Source organism: Habropoda laboriosa, unplaced genomic scaffold, assembly GCF_001263275.1.
Source record: "Habropoda laboriosa isolate 0110345459 unplaced genomic scaffold, ASM126327v1 scaffold105, whole genome shotgun sequence".
Lineage (NCBI taxonomy): Eukaryota > Metazoa > Arthropoda > Insecta > Hymenoptera > Apidae > Habropoda > Habropoda laboriosa.
In genome coordinates, this window is record NW_017100206.1 from 114,803 (window position 1) to 136,976 (window position 22,174).

General features: G+C 44.0%; 1 protein-coding gene across 1 annotated transcript in view; it reads left to right on the forward strand.

Moving 5' to 3' along the window:
- The window catches only part of LOC108570593 (plexin-A4), a 252,813-nt gene that overhangs the window by 56,461 nt on the left and 174,178 nt on the right, over nt 1-22,174 (forward strand). The window contains exon 3 of the mRNA XM_017932473.1: nt 3,448-3,632. Within this exon, the coding sequence (XP_017787962.1) occupies nt 3,448-3,632 (185 nt within the window). The remainder of the gene's footprint in view (nt 1-3,447; nt 3,633-22,174) is intronic.

The window sequence follows — 22,174 nt, forward strand, 5'->3', positions numbered from 1 at the left end:
CTGCGAGAAAACGCGAGGAATAAGTTCGTCTCGAAAATAGGCAAGCGTGTGTACGTTTGTCAATGAACGAAGTAACTTTTCCAACAATTTTTGCACATTGAAAATATATATATATTTTTTTGTTTTGCCTGTTCGCATCGGTAACAAACATCCGGCTGTACCTACACCAACATCAAACTCGCTTTTTCTCTTTTTGTCAACGCAAAAAACCTGCGAACGACGATAGGTTTTCGCGTGCACGGTTTTCGTGGTCCCGCCCGGGGCCGTTCGCTGAAATTGCATCTGGAATTTCAATATAGCACGTATCATACTTCAACCTTAAAACGCCGCCAGCGTTGTCCGGTATTACTTTGAGGTTTGAGTTCTATCTTCCTCCCTCTCTCTAGCGAGCTTCCTCTTTCTATTTCTATCTCTATCCCTGTCCCGCACTGAAGCTGACTTTGCGAACCGATTATAGAGATTCCGATTGAGAGAGGATGTACGTAAGTACCACGGGGAGCCACGAAACCCTTGGTCGATCCTTCTGTGGCATAAAATCTAGCCTGCAGGGGGCACTAGGTAGGTTTCCGTCGAATAAATGATCAAAAGGCAACGGGCGAATAAAGCTCTTCCTATTGGTGACGCGGTGTGTTTGCACGCTTCACTGTGTCCCAGTGCGTTCGTTTTCAGAGTGAGAGAGAGAGAAATTCGCTGGCGAACGCTCGACGAGAGTCGCGTGGCTGAATAATTTTTCGCTGCATTGTCGTCGACGACTGTTGAAAAGTCCCCTTTTCCAAGCAACTTCTCTGTATTTTGGTATAATTAAAGAACGTGTGTATTTTAAAGAAATAACGTATCTAGCAGCGACAATACGCTTTTGTTCGAAATGAGCGACGGGGTTGGTATTTTTCTAGAACGTGGTTCGGGGTAAATTGTTCAAAAAAGAAGAAAAGAAGAAGAGAAATTATTCCGGTATTGTTGATTTTACGTGGTCCGTTTTAATCAGTCAGGCATCTCTTCTGCGAATATTACGAGGGGCGTAATGTTAATTTATACATGAGAGAAAGAAAGCTTGTGTAATTTGTGATACATCTTTGTATCGATCTTTCCTCCCTTCTCGTGTATTCTATTTAGAGGTACATATATTTATCTTCGTTCAAATAGGAATGTAAAACGTTGTCGTTAAAGTAATGAAAAGGTACGATGTTATTGTGAATGCCGTTTCAATAATCTACAAAGGAAAATATATCTCCTGGTGATTTCTTCTTTTTTTTGTTTTGTATCTACAATGCCTATCTTTCGTTACATTCTACCGAACGAATGAATATACATATTTCACTTTACAAGCCGATGCTCGCAGCTTCAGCTAAGATATTCCAGAGGGATTGTCGCGAGGTAATTATATCACCTCGATGCCGTAATCTCGCTGTTACCCGTTTATTAATTTGCTTCGTCGAAGCGATGAATGGCGACGGACTGGTTTACCGTTAATCGCGGATTACCCTGCTCTCTCTCTATCCTTCAGTTTTCTTACAATTTTTCAGATCAGCTGAAAGCTGAGAGCAGGTTCAATGCGCTTTCCGTGTAAATGATTAATCAAGACGCGACTAAATCCACAAATTTACGAGAACGTCGGTGAAATCTTAGGAGATTAACGTAATCACGGAGGATGGGTAGAAAGGGAGCCTCGTCGTCGTCGTCGTTACGAGATTCGGTCGTGCAAATAAAAAGGGAAAAACGCGAGAGGGAGGGAAAAGGCGGACGGAAAAACGGATGCAAACGAGGACCGAATCCAATTACAAAATATTATCTGTCACGACTAATTACGAGTGACTGGCATTCGATAATCTGCTTTCTCGTAGCCGGTGCAACGCAGCGCCGTTACGAAACATATTAAACACGATGCAACATTAACGTGATTATCTTAATACCTTGTTAATTAATGCTACGTCGTTTCCTCGATGGATGAGCGTGTTCTTTCCAAGTTTCGAAAATAAAACGCATTCAGGGTGAAAATTAAAAACGGAGTAGCTGTCGTTGCTACGCTTCGTTAAAAGCTAGATCGAGGGAATCTTTGACATCTTTGATACGCGTAGATTAGATAATATTGCAAATATATTTTAAGAGAATTACTAAAATTTCAAAGTTACGTCCAGCTAACGAATATATTACAGAGAAACATATCGAACTCGCATACTCTGACTTCGATGAGATTTTCGTGGAAGGTAGTTCGTGGAAAAATATTTCAAATATTTTTTTTATCATCCATATCGAATGGGAGGAAACAGCCTTCGAAGTTAAGGGTTAGAAACATATTTTTAAAATTAGGAGATAATCTTTTTAATTGTGTCAGATTAATCTCTGGCAACGTAGGATTGCGCGTAAAGAAACTAGAAATGTAAAACGATTGAAGTAATTATCAGTTTGAAGGTTTGAATAGACTCGATCAAATTCTCATTATACCACGATAACTATCCCTCTTGGAACTATAATTCTAACAAGAAAGCGACAATTACGTAAATGAGGGGAACAAGTTTCCTATTCCCTCAAGATGAAGCAATTCTCTGTGGTAAACAGAGCGAAGTTTATCGCCTCGTCGTCATCGAGGAACACACCAGGCACGGTAATTTATTCGAAACTCGAGCGACAATCGAAGTGGGAAACTGATGACTGAGAGAAGGGACGGTTTATTTGGCGAATTAAAGGCAGAAAGGGAAACGATCGTAACGAGGGCGATGCCTCGCTTTTCATGCGCCATCGCGATCCTTATAAGTCCGTAGGAGATGGGAAACAGGATATAGTAGGAAGTTTGTACGACGGAAGTTTCGGGAGTTCGCCTGATTAATCGATAATGGCGAACGAGTGACAGTTACGTTATAAGCTCAAACGAAGTCTTCCAACCTCCTTTGCTGCACGATCGTATCATACGTTCGCCAATGGTTTCCTTCGTTTTATCGTGCGTGTTGTTACACCGAGCTTCAACTCCTTTTCACAGATAAAAGTAGCTACGTTTTCGAAACTGGCGAATGTTATCTGAAACTTCGCGATTTTAACTCCCGCGGACGTTTTGATTCCGAGGGAACCAGCTTCGTAAATTTACTTTTATATCCTTGTTTCGCTAATGGATTACTTCGATCCGTGCGCTTTCACGGGGATTCTATGTAGTTATCGTTTCAATATCTCTCGAGCGAAACACCGGAGTGTAAAAAACATTTTACAAATTCGAGACATAATTTTACTCGATATTTCAAAATTCGCTATTAAATTAGCCGACAGGAACAAATTTCCCAGGACCTCTATTTCACACGGAGAATCAAGAAACAGCCCGTCCAAATTTCCCTCGCAAATGGTTCGCGAAACAATAATAGCCAGGGTCCGTGGAAATCGAAGTAATTTTTGACAAACCGAACGAGCAAACAGCCCGGTGCACCGGTGTAGACATAATCCACACGTTGTGCTTGATTTCAGTGTGCCATTTGCTGCGCAGCGGTGTCGCGGCGATTTTTGGCCCGCAGAGCGCGCACACCGCCTCCCACGTGCAGAGCATTTGCGACACCATGGAAATTCCGCATCTGGAGACACGCTGGGACTACCGGCTCAGAAGACAGAGCTGCCTCGTCAACCTTTATCCGCACCCCACCACCCTCTCCAAGGTACGTACAAACTCGGCGAATAATACCCTCATCAAGGCGTCTGGAAAATCGCGCCCGACGCTCCTCTTTTCCACGTCTAATCGCTTCCTCGACGCTGCACAATCGAAACTTTCTCAGTTCCAATCGAGTCCTGAAGCATGTTAATTGGCATTGTCGCGAATAGATACTCTTCACTCGTTCTTCCAGGTAAATCGACGCGAAAGTAAGCGGAAGAAAACGAGTCCCATCGGATCGATTCGGGTATTGAAGCGGTTCGAAAGATATTTTCAGCCAGGTGATGATACGGTGGAGAAATTAGGTTCACGGGCAGTAAGTTAATCAGTTCGGAATGTGAAGTTGGTCGGAGTTAATTAGGAAGGATAGATCGAGATCTTTCGGAGAAGTTGCTTGAGCTGTTTCAAGAGTCTTTAGAATTCCCGGCTTATAATCACATTTATTAAGTAGATACAGTTCCCGTTAATTTAAGAAGCTTCCTATGAAATTCTCGCGAGAAGGTGTTCGATGTCTTCGCAAAAATTGAACGTCGCGCTCTCGATCGTACGCTGTATCGTTTCATATTTGATCCTTTCGGTACCTTCGATTAAGGATACAAATAAAAAAGCACGATATAATTTCTGTGCAAGGGAGAAAAGGTCCTAAACAGCGGGGAATTTTTCGACGGTAAGCAACAGAAATTGGGTCAGAAGAGATGGAAGACAGAGCAGCTCTTTCGCCGGTCGGTAAAAAAGAGAGTTTCGTGTAGCAGTTATACGTTCAGACAGTCGGACGTCGAGAGGCAGCAGGAAGTTAGGACAAAGACAAAAGAAGAAAAAAGAAGAAGCGAACTTTCCGAATTTCTCTTAATAAACGGAAAGTTGCCTGGCTGAAAGTGGCTGAAAGCGACGCCGCAGCCACGCTCTCGGCTTAACGAGACTTCGTCTAGCGTTGTACGAAATCTTGCAAGCCTGTCGCCTAATATTTGCCGCTCGCGAAATACTCTTGTACAGTGACATTTCCCCCTCGTCGACTCCTCTGCTTCTCTATTAGTATTTGCTCGCTCTGGAGGACGCGTCTTCGTCCCGTCGAGCACTTATTTCCACGAAAATTCCCCTCCAGAACCTCGTTCTTCCGTCGGGTGGATCCCGTGTATTTCGCAGACGGGTCTCGCGTCGAAGCGTCTCGCCTGCCGAAAAGACGTAAGAGGTCGTTAGAGATATTAAGGAAAAGTTTGTACGCGCTGGGTTAGATGGAAAGGTCCCGCGGAAACGAGTTTCGACGTGTACGGCGTCGAGTCTTTGAAAACCGCCGGGTTCACGAGCAAAACGTGACTTTCCACGTTAGCTCGAGACAGCAAAGAAGCTTCGCCGTGTAGTTAACGCAGGCTACGTCGGTATTAGAAAGTTCGAGTTCTAATTGGAATTCGGGGAGATTCCCAGGCTTCTTCCTGGTCTTTCGATCGTGATTGACGTATCACATAAACCACCGTTAGTTTGCACGTTCACGAAGGCGTTTTCTAACCGATCCACGATGCTGCGAATTGCTTTTCTTCGGTTACTCTTCCAATAACTACGCGATTTCGATTCTAGCCGTAAAACACCGCGAAACTTTTATGAATTTTACCGTGAAAGTTGGCTCGTTTATTTTGCCCTCCTACTGAAAAGCTTTTACCTCTCGTTCGAGTCTAAAGACGAGTTCAAACACCGGGGGATTGAAATATCGAAGATGAATCTTAATTAGGATGAGTATCGAAGATTGATGCAATATGATTGTTTGTAAGAATTGGAAGCAGGATCGAAGAGAATAAAGAAAGAAGTCTCTAAACGCGAAGAAAGCACACTTCAGTCTGTCTGATGGCTCGCAACAATGCTATCCGCATTGAGCTTCGAAGCTTAAGACGTTTCTCTACTCTATCTCCGTTAATATACCATGAAAACACTGCCGATTTGTATGCAACGAACGAGTATTGGCGAATTTGTTGACTTCTCTATATTCACGGGGTAGCGTTTTGATCTGCTTTGACCTCTTTATAACCGGCGATATTTCAATTGACCTACAGGGGCATTGTTTTAAGTTCGAAAAGCCAGAGGGTGGTTTTCAGCGTGCAAGTGGAACGCAAACAGAATTAATATGATGGTCCGAATACCCTGGTCGTTTTAATGCAAACGATACCATAGACGTAACATTCTTTCCCTCTTTTTTTTCTTCCCTCTCTCTTCGCCCCTGTTTTCTTTTTTTTTTTTCATTCGTCGTCAACATGTTTTTTCCCCGCCGAATGGAAGCCAAAAATGGTCTCCCGCCCGCCGGGCCGTCGAAATAAATCTCTTGGTGAAACGTGAATCGCCGACGGGGGAAACTGAACATTGACATTGCTTTACCGTGGGCCGGGGTGAAACCGAAACAGGATGTTTTAAATTTGAAACGCGGCTGAAAACAGCGTTCGCCGAACGTAGGTGGGTGAACAGTAACAAGGGCTTTATGTTAACCGTTGCTATACCCAGCTATACCGCAACGCTGAAAATTAACACGACATTTCGATAAAATATATCCAACTCGGCTGGAAAAAAAAATATATTTATTTCCCTTTGCGATACATTTATCGGTACATATATCTCTACGAGTGTAACGTTCCGATTACTTCAGCCGAGAAATTTCATTTTCCCGCCACTTCTCGTACTTTTCCAAAAGTATAACTCTTTTCCACGCCGACAGGTGAAATTAGTTCCTACCTTTCTCTTCGCTAAAAGCATTGTTTCGAAGAAGTCCGCGCAATTTTTCGAGCGGGGCCGTTAAGTCTATATTTTTATCACTTCGCGAACGTAGTTCGTTTGTCGAATCTTCGACGAGTTGGGAAAAGCTGTGCGAGACGCTTGTTTTAAATAATATTCCGGTCGATTACGCTGGGCGCATCTTCGATACGACTCGATTAGAAGTTCGCGAAGTGAAGCTTCTTCGAGGGCAAATTTGATCGTACGGTGAAACTTCGGCGAGCAACTAGCGATCAAACGCTCGATCACAGGGCATGAAAATTAACAATATCAGAATTATTTAATCGTACGGTGAAACTTCAGCGAGCAACTAGCGATCAAACGCTCGATCACAGGGCATGAAAATTGACAATATCAGAATTATTTTACGCTCTATCTGGAAGCAAATTGAACCCACGATAAAAGTACAGGGCATTGTTGAACGGTGAACGAAGAGAGTTTCTTCCGGTGAAGTTTCCCAGTTGCAAATCGTTCGAAGAAGCGGGAGAAAAATTGTCTAATACGACCGTCACCGGTTTTCGATGGAGTAACGTGAACCAATAAATGATGATTTCTGGTTGCGCGGCCAGACTTTGAAGAACGTCGATCAAAGAGAGCGAAGCGGCACCGCGGCACAAAGAGCGCACGAATTACTGCGTCAGAGTAAGAATTTCAATTATAGTCTAAACGCACCGTGCGACGAAATTGAACTCTAGCCATGCGTTAGACATCACCAGCTCCCATATCACGGCAACGACACTGCGAATTCCTCGAATGCCGGTTGTCGAAATGCCTCTAGTTGGCCGCCGTGGTCGATAAAGGTACCCGGTTGCGTTATCTAAAAACGAACATTCTACCGTCACTTAACGTTCGAATCGAAAAAGACGCTATTCTTCCATTTGCACGATCAATTTTTCACCAGCTTCGCAGACTTCGGAAGTAGAATACTCGCAACTGCTGCCTTCCTTTGAGAATGGATCTACTCTATTGTCGGTCGACGACTTCGAAGCGTGTGCATTTCTAAAATTGTCGCGAATTCGCGAATATTCCTCGTTCGGGAATATCCCAGAGAACCGGTGTTTTCGCCGAGAGCTCGATTTAATTAAACATTAACAAGTTCGCGCGTCAGAGGCGGCGTGTTAGTTTTTCATTCGAGTGGAAATATCTCGGCCGGATTGTCGCTGGAAAAAGTTCTCCCGAGGGGAAGGAAACCGACGTGGAAAGAGGATGGGCGAATGTGTAAAGGGGACCGTAGGAAAAATGGAAGAAAACTCGGGAAAATCGTAAGGAGAAATAGAAAAGCTATTCGTACAGGTCTGGTTGGAGAGAGTGTAATAATTGATGATGTCTAAGTGGATCTTAGGGAAGTTGGTCGCGCCGGTGAAAGGTAGAATTCGTTCATTCTTACCGATACGATTATTTTGTTACATCTTCCACCTCTGGGATCGGTCGTACGTACGTCTATTGAAACGGGAAGTCAGATGAAATTTTTGCTCGCAGAGAGAAACTCTGACGAGCAAGCAAGCTGTTCCATCAAACACCTTTCCCAACCTTTTATTATTACATCAAATAGAAATACTGTGCTCGCTCGGAAGCAAACCTTCGTCAAAAACCGAAAAATCTCGACCTCCTCACTTTGACAACACACGCGCTTCGCTCGGCCAATCCAGTAGCAAAGTTTCCCCCCGTCGAAAGTCTCCAAACATAACGTTAACTTGCTGCGCGCGACATAACTTCCCTCCCCCGAAACTGCTTCCTTGGGTATTTATGAAAATCGTGTCTCTGAGAAGCGCGGAACTTCGCGGTTTTCCTAACGCTTGAGAAGGGAACAGCGAACGGCGCATGGTGAACTACCGGATGGAAAAGGAAGTAAACCGAATCAGAGAGTTTATTTGTAGCCGGTCCTTCGCAGATTTTTCGCGTTTTGGTCGACGGTTCGCGAGTTTATCGTTGGTGAAGAGCGAAGTGGCTGACAGGACGTCGAGTCTTTTCAAATCTCCTGGCAAGGTGATTCCTTTGACTGCGGTTTTCTCAGTTGATGTTTTCTTCCGAGCACCACCGTCCGTATTTCCAACGGAAATGCAAAATTCAACGACGGGAGAAGTGGCTCCGTGATTACCCGCGGTAGCGTCGAGATTCTCGTTCGTTCGTGACGACTGGAAGGAAACGTTTCTCCTTCGCGGTGCCCCGGAATCGAAATGATCGAAAGTAACTCCGGTACTCGTGAGGAAAAGAAGACGCTGAAAGCATACCGCGGATTCTAACTTGAATTCGAAAGAACTCGCTCCTCCGACGTAATTTCAATCGCTTCTGTTTTTTTCTAAGGCGTACGGGAAACGGAGTTAGCTGGAGTACACTCGAAAAGCGCTGGGGTTGATGGGAAATGGAGTTCCGAGAGAGTTCTTTTGTTCGTTTGACAGTACGTTTCTGCGAGGAATTGGGAATAGCGATGTGACTCAGGAATACGTTCATATTATAAATTAATTCAAATTAAGCGTGTTATTCGTGTATAGCTTGATCCGTTACTTGAGTACAGTGATCGTTAGATTGTAGATTTTTGTGCAATTGCAACATATAAAAATTCAACGCTTACTATTGACAGAAAATACAATTCTAACACCCAAGTTCTAATAACCATTTTCCTCGAACTATACAAGTTTTTCAGTATAAATCTGACACTTTCTTCACATTTTCATAAGACGAGCCACCGCATGTTATCCATAAAAATAGAGTACAAACGGGGGACACGTTTATACCAAACTATTCCATTGTTTTTCATCTCCATACATTGCGAAACACCGTGCATATACCCATTTCCACCGTACAAAACCTCATCACCCAAGATTCTCCTTTCTAATTGACACTGTCCCGGAACAACCTCTCCACCTTTCATACTACAGCGTGGAACGCACAATTTCACCGTGGTCCAGATAACACTCGTATCAAGCTGAAACAGCGCTGGGGGATTACGAACGGTCGTCGCCGCCGCTATTAAGGTATCATCCGGGACCGTAGGAGGCAAGCGTAGCTTCGTCTTAAAATCTTCGCCGGACTTGTTTGCCGTGGGCAAAGCTATTTGCGTTTCGGACATGCGGCTTATTAGACTTCCGCTTTGCCGTGGACGTAATACCCCAGCCCTCTCGAGGCGTTCTCTCGCAGCGCTTCGCAATCAGTTCTGCTCGGTGCTCGATCGAAGAGGGGGAGGAAAATAGAGAAAAAGCTAGGCGATAGGGAGGGACTTCTTACAAAGGGACTTTCGATCGGAAAAATTCCCTTTGACACGAACGGCAGCCTATCGTCGAGGCATTACACGGTTGCATACTCCGTGTTTACAGAAGAACGAACGTACACGACGGCCACGAAGGGCTCGCAATCGTGGTTCACATGCAGATCTGCCGGAAGCCGGACGGTATACTAACGAACCGTTTTAAATTCTGCGCTGAAATTTCATCTCTGCTGGAATTCCTCGTCGACGTCGTCCGAACCAGCTTTCACATCCTCCGTAGGAAATTCTCCACGGTCCCGTGGCTACGCTCTGGATTACGAGAAACTCGAATGCTGTAATCTGGAATAATTGGAAATAGTTCGTTAAAACGGAGGCCATTGTTATCGGCTGGCGATCCTTCGTGTCGTTCCCGTGATTATGCTTCTGATGAACGGTCGTCGTTTCAACAATGAGATATGAAAGAAGCGTCGCGAGTCTGCGATTTTAAGGGGAATCTTGAGGTTCACGCTACTGGACACGTTTATTCACGATCGTTTTCTATTTGTTACTCGTGAAATGCGACTGCAAGTCTGCCAACGTAAAGTAGTAAAACGAAAAGGACGAGATATACTAAGCGTTCGTAATTTTCATCTAAGGATCGTATAAATCGAGAATAAAGTATCAGGAAAATTGAACACTCGTCGTAAATCTAAGACGTCTTTATTTCCCGTCAAAATGTGCACAAACGTCCGTAGTCTATTAGTCACCATCGACACACCCCTAAATAACACATACACACACGGAATTGGTCACAAGTGAACGCGAGCAATTTCTCGGCACGGAAGAAGAAGAAACGGCCGAAGATTAAGTCAACGGCGCGGAAGCAGAAAATCTCCTTACGGCTCTACATTACGGTAATCTGATTGTCGCACGACGACTCCGTCGTCGACAACGAGCGGAACAGGCTCTGCGTACATCGACCGATATATATCCGCGTCGCTCTAATGAACCGCGAGAACCGGAATTGCCGCTGCTGTTGCCAATGATTTAACGATCCCTCCTTCTGACCGATAATGGACCGTCTCCGCTCCTCTTGGATACCGACTGGACTCACGGTTGCACGAATCAGCCGGGTACGTTGCTGTTGAAATTTCATTTGTACCGTTTCGTAGTCGAGCCTTTGCTCGTTACGGTTTCACCCTTCTCGTACACATCTGCAACGCCCGGAGCATCCATCGTGCAACTCTTACACGATTACATCCGTGTATACCGGGCTGGTCCGGACGATAAGCACTTCCAGGTCGATTCAGTTACTTCTACACGGTGGAAAAAGGTGGTTTCTACCCTCTCTCCCCTTTCTGGATAAAGTGCATCGTGTCTTCTACTTTCTTTTCTCTTCCTCTTCTTCTCTCCGATACCTTCAACTTCAACGCTCTACTTCGTCTCCTTTCGCCGTTTCTTCTTGCTTTCACGACGGACAGAAAGAGGAGAAAGAAGAAAGTGCCGATACACACGAACTCACGGCTCTGCTGTCGTTTATTTCCGAAAGTAGTTACTAATCAACGCCATTGAAGGAACGCGCGACCAAGCACGACGGCCACGAAGGGCTCGCAATCGTGGTTCACATGCAGATCTGCCGGAAGCCGGACGGTATACTAACGAACCGTTTTAAATTCTGCGCTGAAATTTCATCTCTGCTGGAATTCCTCGTCGACGTCGTCCGAACCAGCTTTCACATCCTCCGTAGGAAATTCTCCACGGTCCCGTGGCTACGCTCTGGATTACGAGAAACTCGAATGCTGTAATCTGGAATAATTGGAAATAGTTCGTTAAAACGGAGGCCATTGTTATCGGCTGGCGATCCTTCGTGTCGTTCCCGTGATTATGCTTCTGATGAACGGTCGTCGTTTCAACAATGAGATATGAAAGAAGCGTCGCGAGTCTGCGATTTTAAGGGGAATCTTGAGGTTCACGCTACTAGACACGTTTATTCACGATCGTTTTCTATTTGTTACTCGTGAAATGCGACTGTAAGTCTGCCAACGTAAAGTAGTAAAACGAAAAGGACGAGATATACTAAGCGTTCGTAATTTTCATCTAAGGATCGTATAAATCGAGAATAAAGTATCAGGAAAATTGAACACTCGTCGTAAATCTAAGACGTCTTTATTTCCCGTCAAAATGTGCACAAACGTCCGTAGTCTATTAGTCACCATCGACACACCCCTAAATAACACATACACACACGGAATTGGTCACAAGTGAACGCGAGCAATTTCTCGGCACGGAAGAAGAAGAAACGGCCGAAGATTAAGTCAACGGCGCGGAAGCAGAAAATCTCCTTACGGCTCTACATTACGGTAATCTGATTGTCGCACGACGACTCCGTCGTCGACAACGAGCGGAACAGGCTCTGCGTACATCGACCGATATATATCCGCGTCGCTCTAATGAACCGCGAGAACCGGAATTGCCGCTGCTGTTGCCAATGATTTAACGATCCCTCCTTCTGACCGATAATGGACCGTCTCCGCTCCTCTTGGATACCGACTGGACTCACGGTTGCACGAATCAGCCGGGTACGTTGCTGTTGAAATTTCATTTGTACCGTTTCGTAGTCGAGCCTTTGCTCGTTACGGTTTCACCCTTCTCGTACACATCTGCAACGCCCGGAGCATCCATCGTGCAACTCTTACACGATTACATCCGTGTATACCGGGCTGGTCCGGACGATAAGCACTTCCAGGTCGATTCAGTTACTTCTACACGGTGGAAAAAGGTGGTTTCTACCCTCTCTCCCCTTTCTGGATAAAGTGCATCGTGTCTTCTACTTTCTTTTCTCTTCCTCTTCTTCTCTCCGATACCTTCAACTTCAACGCTCTACTTCGTCTCCTTTCGCCGTTTCTTCTTGCTTTCACGACGGACAGAAAGAGGAGAAAGAAGAAAGTGCCGATACACACGAACTCACGGCTCTGCTGTCGTTTATTTCCGAAAGTAGTTACTAATCAACGCCATTGAAGGAACGCGCGACCAAGCACAAACCACGTACTCCCTGGCTCGATTGAAAGCCGATTGGCCTGGCTACCCCTCAGGAATGTTTGCGAGCTAGTCATTTGCCGTGGCTTATTCCACCGCCGCCCATTTCGACGCTCCCTTTCAGCATTGCGCTCGTTCGTTCGTTCTAGGGACACGGTAATTGTCGTTCGTGCGTCTTGCTGTGGGAGTGGTTTCTTCTCTCGGCTACGAGACAATCTTCCTGCTGTTACTCCTTCGCTTTGGATAGTACGGGGGTGTGTTTTATCGGTGTCGTTTCGTTAGGTATGCCGAAGTGAGCGATCTTCCCTTCTTGTTCGATTCTTCGACGATGGTGTAAAACGGAAAGTAAAGTGTGATTGTGTTAGAACGGTTTTTAGAAGTGTGTTTTACATGCTTCGTTCACTGTGTTGCTCAAGTTTGTAGTTGAAGTTTAAAGAGGAAACTTTTATCTCGAGGAGGATGGGAATTGTAACTTTTATTCCAAGAATAGGACAACTCTTTCGTTCACTATAGGCATAATGTTTCATTTTCTCATTATCTATAATCAATATCAACACATATTTGCAATTTAAAATTTGTAAAATTCCAATGCTTTTCCAGTATTCCAAATATTAACTTTGATACTTTGATATCGACGAATATTTCGATTTGCCAAAAGTGCAGAAATTGGTTTAACTCAACTTTAAATAGCACAGATTCATCTCCCGAGAAGCTTTCACAAACATTTGTACCTCGTAACAGCGAATGATTGACAGATCGGAAAACCATCTCCGTGATTTAAAATAGATATTGGACGCGAGGTGAATGAATTTGGAAAACTTGCTTATCGGTCAGGTAACTTGTTCCTCCGAGGAAAGATCCATAAATCGTTGGGTAAATATAGCGTTCGGCGTTGCGCCGCGAATAATAAACGGCACACGTTTTTTCGGCGGAGCGACTGTTCATAGAAGGCTGCACCGTTTATTTTCATACCAGCTGCCTGGAAGAAAGCTTATCCTGGCAAATAGGATTAGTTGGAAATAAGGTGTGAACCGAGTTGGCTTCAGTTGGGTAATCGTGTTTAAAGAAAGAGCAGGCCGCGAACAAAGTGGTTGAAAGAAAGCGTATTTTCGCACATGAGATTAACATGGAGCAACTTTTTGCCACTCAGACACGCGTTCCTCGCGCGTAAACTATATAATTTACACGTTTCCTTTCGTACCAAAGCTGTTACGGTGATATTCAACAGGAAATTTTCGTACTCCGGAGAATACCTCGTGTTCTCGTTGAAATATAAATTATATTTATTATTTATCATAGGATAAAACATGTATAATAATCACAGAGAGCGTTGATGCATAATTAAATTTCACACAAAACGAGGAACAACCCTCCAACTTTAATCACTTAACGAGCAGAGAAGGAATTCCGCGGCGCAGTAGAAAAGGAAAGTTTATGGTCAGACATAAACGCGGTCCATTAACGACAGACATTATTCAAGTGTCTGAAATCGATTTTCCTCCACCTGAGGAACAGTTATTACCTTCTATACTATATCGTTCGAACATTTTTTTACACAATCCCCGAGATGTCCGACGGTATCCATCTAATTAAAATTTATCACCGTTCCGACTCGTTAATTCTAAACAAGACCAACAATCGTACAAAACAGAATCCACAAGAAACGACGTTAAACGGCAATCGACTAATTCGTTCGAAAGAAAATTACACCCTGCGGCATCTAGTACGCCCCACGAGTCTCTCTAAACGTGTCCAGGTGAATTTTATCATCGGCAAAGTGGCGCAAACGCGGACCAGCGGGAACTATAAGCGTAATAGATATCGTAGATATCGCGTGTAACGGCGAACGGGCGCGATGAGAGATCACGCTGCACCCTGCCGTAAAACGATTTTACATGCTAGGCGAGTGAATAACTTCATCGTAAAAGCTAACGTTACCTCGACACACTAGTACATACCGCGATATGCAATATATGTGTATAGATGAACGACGGGAAAAGGTGAAGTAACGCGATCAAAGACACGTCAAATTAAACACCGTCGGATATTTCGCTGGCGGGATAATTTCGTGTACCAGCGATAAACCGTTTCTCTGTCGTCTCTGCTTTCGCGGCTTTTCGCCTTTGCATTCCTCCTCGTGCCTCTTGTACAGCCGCGTTTCTCACGGTCGCACCTCGACGCGGCGCGTTGCACACTTGAAAGGGACCTGGCCGGGGCAGGTAGGAGCAGTGCGAATGCATTATTTACGATCGCGTTGCACGGGAGAATCGGGATTGTGTTGGGAATGGAATTAAAAGCGAAGCGTTCTTCCGTCGATTTTGTTCGCCTTTGGCTGGTGAACGCGTTTCGAGGTGTTTCGTCGCCGTTCGTTGTAAGATCGAGTAGAATCTCGAGTTGGAATAGCACGAGAGGAGAGAAAGAAAGGTGTTTGGAGGGAGAAAGAAATAAAGTGGAGAACACGCGAAGAAATGCAAGGACTTGAAGAGGGAGAAAAGGAATGCAGAGTGTATTTTTGCCGCGGTGGCATTAGGGAATCGGAATAAAAGGACATTACTTTGGAGGGGCATTGTTTCAGAATACGACTTTTGCATCTGACGGCCGTAAAGGATTTGATTTACGCCGAATAACTTCTGAACTGTCCGAGCGGGCGCGCGCGTTCAGCCACGCGCACTTTCCCCAATAAATTTGAATTAATGCGATAAACTCCGCGAGCCGTGAACCAGCACCAGCCGCCTAGGCGAACGGAAGCTCCTTTTTCTTGAAAAATAAATTATCCGCGTAACGCGATATAAATTCACGCTCTTTTTACGTCGTCATCGAGCGGCCTCGTTCTCCTGCGAACAAGCTTGAAAGGAATTAACGTTGCACTCTTCTTTTTCACCTCTCTTTCTCTCTTTTATGATAACGGTCTATACCGGTGCAAAGTTCAAGAGTACATACATACATTGGAATATCTCTGCTGGTTTGGAAAATATAGAAATATCGCTGGAATCTGCTTTTTCTCTCATATTCGTTCTCATACCGTTCCCATAAGTTCCATAGAAATTGGAAAATCATCCAGTTTAATTGGTAATCACGAGAAAATTAACTGCGGTTATTTTTTTTTTTTCTCTTTCACTGTTGTATCTATTTTCTCCCAACTTTCTTGTTTTCTGCAACGAAATGGAAGGAAGAGTGGTAGAGAGAGGTCAGTTTCGTTTGGGCGAATTAGTTCAGGTCGAACTGACAAAATTATAATCGACAAGGTTTGACGACAGTAACTTGTTATTTCCGGAAGCGCCGGGAAACTTTGGCACGTGTGCCCGCACAGGAAGAGACGATAAGGGCCTTGAACTTTCCCCAACGTTCTGTCCAACAACTTCAACGGTGCGTGCAACTTTGTTCGGGAAACTTTGATTTAAGCATACGATAGCTCTAACGAATTTCCCTTTGACCCAGCCGAAACTTATTAGCGAGTGTTAATTTCCTAATTATCCGACGGAAGAAAGAACTTCGCCGTCGATACTGCGGACATGCTTTCATAATTAATCCTTCCTTTCTCCCCTTTATTTCTCCGACAAAGTTTGAAAAATATCCTTAATCTTATCGTTTGAACACCAAAAGTAATTTACGTCGAAAAATTAAACGTCTCCTTTCAATATTTCAAAGCAGGTGAAAATTTCTCGTATTCGGCATGCACCTAACGTTAAATTTCCGGCGAAAACGCAAAAAGCGTGTTAGTAATTTCGGCGAAATCTCAGGAGCGCGAAATTACGGGGCAAACATTTCATTAGAAATGTACGTGCAACAGTCGAAATAACTTTACTTTACAGCCGGTGCGTAATGCGCGTGTTAAAAAGAGGATCACACGCGTTAATCTTAATCCTGTAACATGGGGAACGCGCGTTGCATCAAAATTCGCGTTTCACGATGCAGGGCTACGCGTTGCATACGTGTACGGGAAAAAGAAGGAACACGGTGTACGCTTCTCGTTGGAATTCAAAGATCGCGAAACAAGAGTCCAAATAGAAGTCGGTGGAAACGTGTTTTGAGAGCTCGTATAACTTCCTTCTTCTTCTTCGCAATTTTCTTCTCCCGATACGCATTCGACGCGCGAGACAAACGTCTTTGCTGAATCATTAATTCCCTTTGTGACCCTAGAAAGTATGTACGACTCGTTGAGAGAGACTTTACTTTGACTCAGATTTGATTTTTTGCCATTCTTTTCTGCGTGTGTGCTTGAAACAGGGAAGGAATAATTACAATTGTGAGATTTGGCGATTAATTCGGAAATTAATACATTTTAGTTGTAGAATATAAATGTAATTAAAGTAGGGAAACTCGAAATATACCTTGACCGCACCTCAAAAATAAGTTTCCTCTGGGACCGTCTTTTCCAAGGAAAAATATGCATTTTCGCTGTTCGTTTCTTAAAATTAAACAGATCTCTTATAACTTAAACCTAACTCCTAATCAACGCTAAAATTGCACAATAATTACCCTTTTCTCAACCACCCACGCGATACCACACAATTTCAACGATAAATTTAATACCCTTCTCAAACATTCTTCAGCAAAATCCAAAAACGCAACAGGTACACCGTTCCAACCAATCTCTCCCATTCATTTTTCCCGTTCTCCACACCCTACTAGCAAAACAAAGATTTGCACATCGTCGATAGTCCCCGAGAACTTGACGAGAACTCGAGCAGGCAAGATCGAAGTTTCTGCAAGCCAAGTCTAGAAGTTGCTCGTTCATTGGTCCAAATTAGCCAACTAAACAACTAATCTGGTGAATGCTTAGTCAGACTAAACGCGTCGTTTCCGTGTACACGGCAGCCAGAATTGTCCTCGGTGGAACTGTGACACGGGTGGGTCGGGACGATTTCGAGACCAGACCGGAGGCGGTGTTACGTGCTGAATGAAAACTGGATGTCAGGAATGGAAACGTGCGTCGGTCGGGAATAATGTAACGCATACATAGGAGCCGGGTGAACGGGATGCAAAATACGGCGACGGGAGGAACGAGGGAGAAGGGTAAGTCGTGGAGGAAAGTGGATGTATCTTAATGCGAAGTTAGCGCTGGTTCTCTCTCTCTCTCTTGAACGGTTCGGTTCATTATTCTGTCGTCTGCAATTTCACCTCGTAAACTACCATTCGCGTCGCGTCAGCCTTGCGTAATATTATTTCTTGCATTGTTCGTTTTCCATGTTCGGTCGAGTCGTGTGTTTATTGCCTTAACGCAGCGCTGGTTGCATCCCAAGCGAGGTTTCTTCGACGAAGTTCAGGCTGGCTCGGGTTCGCTTGTTATCCGAGGACATATGATTTCGACGCTGGATGTCGTCCATTGTAGCTGGTTATTTGTGATAGGTAATGGTATGCAGTTTAAGGTTGGGTTAGGTCATTTTTTAGAAGGCTTGTTGGAGAAAATTTATTCGAGTGTTTTTTAAATTTTAACTAATATTGGCAAGGCTGATGTACTTTATTGGACAGAAGAATTATAGTAATGACTTCGTTATGCAAATAGATAAGGAAAATTAGGTTAGGTTAGGTCTTTCTTTTTCGACGAATTGTGGATTCCTCTTTTTGTTAAAGTTTCATCAGTTTTAGACAAGTTTTACTTTATTAGAAAAAGGAATTACGGTAATGACTTCATTATGCAAAAAAAGAAATGATATAAAATACAACTCATTTATTCAGAAACATTAAATCCTGAAATGTCGGATTTGTAATCATTAGCAAATTGATCACTCGAGTGATTACTTGTATGCTGAAAAAATTACAACATTCGCATAATTCTCGATAAATTACCGTCGACGAATTGAAAAAAGAACCATTTTCATTTCTCCGTTAAAATTCCGGAATTCAATATTACACGCCGCATTTACCTCGAATATCCTCGTATCCTCGCTAAAAAGCACCGATCGAACGAACGCATTGATTCTCCGAATCGCTGTTATTTCGCCGAATTTCCCCTCTATGCTGTATAATAGCCGCCATTCAAGGGAACGATAATCCGCTCGCGTCGGAAAAATTACGAGACAAATAAAAGGGTCGCGTGCACGGGTTGGTGCGCGCGTAGACAGGGAAATCGTACGAGCTGCGAGCAAACAAGCGCTTTCTTTTTGCGACCCTCGTCGCGAGCACGTTGCCAAGGGGTTCGTTAACAGCGGGCCACGATGATGTGCCGTGCGCTGTTACATACGTTTTATGCATGAGCGTGAGAGTATAATGCTTGGCCGGGGTTAGCGGCTCGTTTTTGAAAAGGAAATCGTCCTAAGAAATCGTCGGACATTTGAGTCGTTTACGATTCAACATCGACGATCTTCCACCGTCGAATTCCTCTTAACAGCTGTACGTACACAGAGCTACGTGGTCTGACACAAGGATCGTAAGAATTTTCGAACCTGTCGAAAATCACGCGCGAACGGATTGTTAATTGGAGTAGTCTCACGTCCTTCTCCTTCTCGGAGATATCTTAATTAGCATCTTTGCAGAAATAAGCAGCGTGCAGCAGACAGTTTTATTCGAAACGATTTTCAAGTAGAACGCTGAAACGGTTGTTTTTTTCTTTCTCTTGGAATAAACGAAGGAATAAAAAAGTGAACTCAGGGAATAAAGAAGGAAGAGGGATCTTTATAAAAGTAACCATGTTGCACGTTAAACTGTCAGTTCTTAATAAAGTCGAGATCTCCGCGATACGATTTAAAGATCGTTTAATCCGCATAAAGGAAGAGGTTCACGTCCGACTTTTCGACTGCACTTCGAGATTGTAGTTTTTGAATTTAACAGCGGCGCGGTTGCGGCGAGAGAAAGAGAGAGAGAGAGCGTCTCACCAAGAAAAGCGGAACAAAGGGGCAAAAATGTATAAAAGCCCTCCACGAAATGAGAAATCTTTTTCAATCCTTTTAACGAGGTGACACACTTTCGAAACTGAACGTTTTCGCACTTTCCCGCGGCGGCGGCGACGACGACGGTGGTGGTATTAAGCAAAGCTGTTAAGAAGCAAAGGGAGGAAAAATGATAAATCGAGAGGCGAAAAACGTTCGCGTGCAATCAGATACATTTGAACGAAGCCGATACTTCTGTGACGATTCTTTCAACTTCGTGTTTACTGAATTACGATTTATCGTTCGTTAAGCTTGCAACCGTTCTTTCCGCGTGGAAGTTCGATTATAATCAACGCGACACTTTTTTAAACGACCGCGGTTGCTTTCGCGAGAACTTGTTCCATTGCCAAGTTAAACAAACGCGGGGCTCCGTGGGTCAATTTCCGTCTGGTTGCAATTGAAATAGAGAGGCGTTAGAACAAAGCGGCCTGGGGACTGTCAAAGGTACGGGAGTATTTATTCAAATTGGCGCGAAAAGCCTCCTCTGAAGATGCCTGAAACGTGTTTGTTTCGGGGCTGCAATTGACTTACCGACTGCTATTGTTCCCCGCTCACTGCAAGAAAACAAAGGATCGTACACAACCCTTTTTTCATGTAGATTTTTTTTACGAAATGTGTTCTACGTATTCTGGTCCACTCTGCCTTTACGTTTCAACCAAAGTGTACACTATAGAACTAAACTTTCGACGTGTATTCCTTTAACAGAACGTTAAGTATTGTTCGTATTGTTTGCTACATGTTTCTTGAACGCAATCGCAAGACTATCACGAAACCTTTGTTTCTCTACAATGAACAACAAGAATATATTTGCAACGTTCTAAGGAAAAAGAAACTTACGTTTCATTTGTACACGATTAATTTTCGTACTATCTTATTCCCGAGAACCATACCTAACGCTCAACCCTCCATGTTTTTACATCCTCTCTCTCTCTCTGTTTATGTCATCCCGCGCGATTCACCCTGTTATTGCGGAGGCCGCAATCTCTGCCAGTCGGTGACACACATTCGTTCTTCTCAAAATACTCGAGACACTTTCATCAGGCGGCGGTGTCGCGGATTCGCGGCAGAAATTGCGGAACAAACATAAAAAAAAAAAAGAAGAGAAGAAAGAAAGAAAGAAAGAAAGAAAGGAAAAAAAATGGATGAAGAAGAAAGAGAGGGGAAGAATGATAGTTGGTAACCCGGCCGCGGTGGAAGATTGACGGGACTTTCATTATGAAAAGTCGCGTCGGGTCGCGGCGAAAGATAAAAGCATATGCATTGTCGCGAGTGCCCCGTGATACGTATGATATATAGATATGGACAAATCCGGTAGGGTAACCGTGTTCTAAAGTATAAGGTACTCGGTCACAAACGTGCCTGAAATGGTAACGTAATGGCGGTGATAAATTTCCTTTCTCTCCCTTTTCTGGGGCCCTCGACTTGAATTTCACCAATACCGTGATAAAGGTACCGTACACCTCCCGGACAACGTTTGCGAGAGCACCACGTTGAAATATTTCCACGCAATTTACATTGTCTGCTAGTTCTGCGGCTCTCTTAAACGCCCACGGGCCACGCGAAGAATACGTAATGTCCGAGCGAATCCGCGCTTCGTCCTTCTATTTTACAAATTACCCGTTGATCGTATCGTTAAACTCGGTTACCCGGGGTACCAGCCCGTTGTCCAAGTCGGGACCGTATCAGCGGGACGCGTTTTGACTCGCGACGAATCCCGCCGGAGATATATCGTAATTTGAGAGACGGTGATTTGCGATGAACGAGTTAGGACGCGGTGTTCTTTGAACCGGTTTAAATTTCAGGGAGCTAATTGGCGGGAGGATGGAAGGGTTGGATTGAAAATTGTCGAGGAGAACCTGGATGGTTTACGTGGTCTGTACTGGAAAGTTACGAGACTGCTGAATTTATGATTCAGATTGGTAGCTTTAGCGAAATTTATTAAAGCATTTGGATTATGAAATATATCTCGATTAGTTCAATTGATGCAGAATAATGCCCAAACAGACTTTCACTTCAAGGAAATAAAAACAAAATTAAAAATACGTAAAATAATATATTATTAGACATCGCGTAATAGCTGAAAACTCATTACACAATGCTGCATGTATTGCTAACGATGTATAATGTTAAACTGCTGAAAACACGATAATAAACTACAAATTGGTGAAACAATATATGTATTACAATATCAAATGTCTCAAATAGAAAATCTAGTTTATTGTAAAACTGGAATGTACTAACAATTACCATATTAAACCTACTAGGTAAAGCTTAAATATTCAGAAAGTCCACCTTTACATTACTCAGGTTCACCCTTCTCAATAATTAATTCCAGTCTACCTCGCATAAATCTCATAAAAATCACATTAAATACAGCGTTACTTCGTCTACCCGTAGAACGGGGATAAGAAGCGGTAGAAAATTACAATTGACACCGTTAGAAGCGCGGATTCCTCCCCTTTAAAACGCACTTTGTTTCACGTTGGTAACACATTTCGTTCCAGAGATATCGTCGTCTGAAGGGAGGCCGAATTTCGAGCGCGCCTCTATCTCTGTCCTTCTCCCACACTCAGACCTCTCGCTCTCTCTCGCACAGTCACTGACCTAGCCCAAGCGTGGCGCTCGTACGGTGGTCAGTGACGAACGCTGAGTCAGCGGTTTTTTACTACTACTACCGCCACTACTACACGCGACGTACGCATTTCCAGG